This window comes from Pteropus vampyrus, unplaced genomic scaffold, assembly GCF_000151845.1.
Source record: "Pteropus vampyrus isolate Shadow unplaced genomic scaffold, Pvam_2.0 Scaffold30, whole genome shotgun sequence".
Taxonomy (NCBI): domain Eukaryota; kingdom Metazoa; phylum Chordata; class Mammalia; order Chiroptera; family Pteropodidae; genus Pteropus; species Pteropus vampyrus.
Genome location: NW_011888811.1, coordinates 3,471 through 7,181, shown reverse-complemented (window position 1 = coordinate 7,181; position 3,711 = coordinate 3,471). Strand labels below are relative to the sequence as shown.

The 3,711-nt window shown below is 59.1% G+C and overlaps 1 protein-coding gene across 1 annotated transcript; it reads left to right on the top strand.

Moving 5' to 3' along the window:
- The first annotated feature begins 2,601 nt into the window (after window positions 1-2,601).
- Window positions 2,602-3,434, top strand: LOC105289938 (forkhead box protein I1-like). The gene has a single exon (XM_011356773.2). The coding sequence runs from the start codon at window positions 2,679-2,681 to the stop codon at window positions 3,432-3,434; it is 756 nt and encodes a 251-aa protein (XP_011355075.1). The 5' UTR covers window positions 2,602-2,678.
- Window positions 3,435-3,711: the final 277 nt, after the last annotated feature.

Here is a 3,711-nt window from a genome sequence, read left to right as displayed (position 1 = left end):
TCCATGCAGAAATCATAATTGACAGTTTGGTATTTATATTTACATATTTCATACACATGTATAAATATATACCTGTAACTATTCCCCCCCATTATAGTATTTACAGTCTGTTTCTCTGAGTTATATATTAGAACGTAAATATCTTCCCATATCACTAAATATTCCACGATCTATTTTTTCATGGCTGCATAACATTTCATCATTTGGATAACGTGAATTGCATTTAAAAGATCCCCCATTGTTGGACATTTGGGTTAGTGACAGTTTGGTACAACTATAAGTAACGCAGTGGTGGACGGGCCTGTGGCTCATTTTGCTCTGTTTAATTCTGTGGGGTCGATGATCAGAAGTGGAGTTGCCAGGTGAACCGCAAGGCTCCGGTCTGCGTTGGGCTCAGATGAGACGGTGCTTTGAGCCTCAGAGAGACATTCTGAACAAAAATGTGGCCTCTTTGCTTTACTCTTCAGAAAGAAAGTGCAATCGGGCCCTTTCAGCGTCACTCTTCATTGGCTGTTCCTTGGTGGGGTCAGGCAGTTCCTCACCCTCTTACTTGAATCATCCTCTGGGCACCAAGGACGTTCGTTCCGCGGCACTGAGGCTTCCCCAGACCCCGATGCAGCCATAGAGGAGAGCAGAGACCGTGCGGGGGACGCCCTGGGACGCCCCTCCTGCTGGGACAGCAAGTGACCTCCTTCTTCAGTTGCAAAGACATGCTACGATGAAGGAAGTGGACATAAGGTGTCGAAGGAAGTGAGAGGTCGGGTGGGGAGCATGTCATGGAGGGGAGAGGGCAGGAAGGGGGTGCTGACCAGAGACGCTGCCTGGAACTCCTTTCCAATCTGCTGGTCCCGGAGAGAAGTCTCAGGCTACCACAAAAGCCTGTCCAGAGGACAGCTGCCTGACCTCTGACGGGGGACCACCACGCGTCCGCCAAGCTGAGGGCCTGTCCTGGGGTGACGAGGGGCCAGGACAAGTCATATCCAAGCTGCACAGGGAGAATGGAGCCCAGAGAGGGGAGGGGCTGGTCGCAAAGCAAGGAGAAGCCTGAGGCAGAGGCGGGAGAGGGGCCTGGTGCAGTGAGGGGGGAGGGCGCCCCTCCTGGCCTGGCTCTCGGCCTCTGCGAGCTGAAACATGAAAGGACTTTGATCAGATAAGGAACTGCAGCCTGCTCGTCCCTGCAGCCGGGGAGGCTTGGCCGGTGCACGTTCCCTCATTTTCGTGAGCCCTGCAGCTCCTTTGGAATAATCCCCAGGCCTTGTGTAGAGTCCAGTCTCTGTCTGCCTGCAGTATGCATGTGCGTGCACGCACGTGTGCAAAATGTGTGCATGTGCGTATGTGTGTGTGCGTATGTGTGTGTGCATGTGTGAGTGTGAGTGTATGTGTGTGTGCATGAGTGTGTGTGCGCGCGTGTGTGCATGCATGTGTGTGTGCACACGCATGTGTGTGTGCAAGTGTGTGGATGTGTGTGAATGTGTGCATGCATGTGTGCATACACATGCGCATGTATGCAAGTATTACGTGTGCGTGTGTGCATGCATGTTTGTGCAGGTGTGTGTGCATGTCTGTGCGTGTGCATGTTGTGTGTGTGTGCATGTGTGCGTGTGTGCATGGATGCGTGTGTGCATGGATGTGTGTGTGTGCATGTGCGCATGTATGTGCGTGTGCATGTTGTGTGTGCATGCATGTGTGCGTGTGTGCATGGATGTGTGTGTGCGTGTGTGCATAGATGTGTGTGTGCATGTGTGTGCGTGTGTGCATGTGTGTGTGCGTGTGTGCGTGTGTGCATGGATGTGTGTGTGCGTGTGTGCGTGGATGCGTGTGTGCGTGTGCATGGATGCGAGTGTGCGTGTGTGCATCGTGCACGCGCACGTGCCGGGAGGTCATCTGTCACTGTCATTTTCCTCTTCTGCTGTCCTGATTCTCCAGAGCCAGGTTCTTCCCTGGAAACTCCAGAAAGTGTGTCTTCACCTCAAAACACCAAAAAAGGTGGCTCCTCGATAAAGTGTCTCACCCAGCGCGGGTGAGGGCCAGAGAACGAGGGGTCCGGGGTGGGGCGGAAGGAAGACAGGACAGAGGGATAGGGGAGAGATGCAGAGGGAATGCGAGGCAGAGAGACCGGGAGCGGCGGAGGGGGAGATGGCGAGGACGTGAGTGCGAGGAGACGCGGGAGCCGGAAACAGACTCCGGGAGTACGGGGGAGGGAGACGTGGAGCCGTCCACGGGAAAAGCAGGAGGAAAAGCGAGAGGGAAAGACACTCAGGTGAGCAGAGAGCGGCTGGATAGAGAGAAGGAAGGAGAGAAGTGTGGGAAGATGTGAGAAGAAGGGAAGGGACGGAGGGCGAAAGGACAGAATGCAGGAGGACGAAAGGGGCAAACAGGGCAGGGGGAATAGACAGGAAGAGCAGAGACGAGGACGCAGAAATAAAAGAGGAAATGACCGTTTTCACGGTCCGAGTGTCATTAGCGGGACCGATGTGGCTGGCAGGAACATTCCCCTGGGTTGGCCGGTGGCTGCCAGAGGACAGGGGGGCGGGTCCGCCGCGGTGGCCGCCCCTGGGTGGGGCCGCCAGCCAAGCCCTGAGGGGTATAAGTCAGAGGCTGGGGCAAGCTGAGCACCTGCAGGGACAGCTCCCCTGTGCAGGTGGCACGCAGGTGGCTCCCCCGAGCGCAGCCCCAGCATGAGCTCCTTCGACCTGCCGGCTCCCTCGCCGCCTCGCTGCAGCCCCCAGTTCCCCAGCATCGGCCAGGAGCCCCCCGAGATGAACCTTTACTACGAGAACTTCTTCCACCCCCAGGGCGTGCCCAGCCCTCAGCGGCCCCCCTCTTTTGAGGGGGGCGGCGAGTACGGGGCCACCCCCAACCCCTACCTCTGGCTAAACGGGCAGGCCATGACCCCGCCGCCCTACCTGCCCGGCCCCAGCGCCAGCCCCTTCCTGCCCCAGGCCTACGGCGGCGTGCAGAGGCAGCTGCTGCCCAGCGTGCCCGGGCTGGGGGGCGGCGACCTGGGCTGGCTGCCCATCCCGTCGCAGGAGGAGCTAATGAAGCTGGTGCGGCCCCCCTACTCCTACTCGGCGCTCATCGCCATGGCCATCCACGGGGCGCCAGACAAGCGCCTGACCCTCAGCCAGATCTACCAGTACGTGGCCGACAACTTCCCCTTCTACAACAAGAGCAAGGCCGGCTGGCAGAACTCCATCCGCCACAACCTGTCGCTCAACGACTGCTTCAAGAAGGTGCCTCGCGACGAGGACGACCCGGGTAAGGTCCCGGCGCGGGGGCGCGGGGGCGCGGGGGCGCGGCGGGGCGGGAGGCCGCGCAAGCCCTCCGCGTGCTGGACGGGGCCCGCTGCTCTGGCGAGCCGCCGGCGCTCCCCACGGGGGGGGGTCCCCTCATCCTTCCCACACCTCGTTCGGGAAAGTTCTGAACATGGCTGAGCCCCCGAGACGCGGGCTGAGGGGAGCCAGCAGTGGACGGAACGTGGGCCCTGGAGGCGGATTTGGGTTTCCATCCTGTCTGGGCCGCTGACCACTCAGTGACCTTGGACTGGTTAGATCTCTGAGCCTCAGTTTCTCCATCTGAAAAACGGGGGATGGTGACGGTATCCCCTCCGCAGGCATGTGGCTGGGGTCGCGGGGTGAGGCATGCAAGGCGTTGGGTGCTGACGCGGGCTCTCTGCTCTGCAGTGGTGACTGGGGTCCATCTGAATCCCCC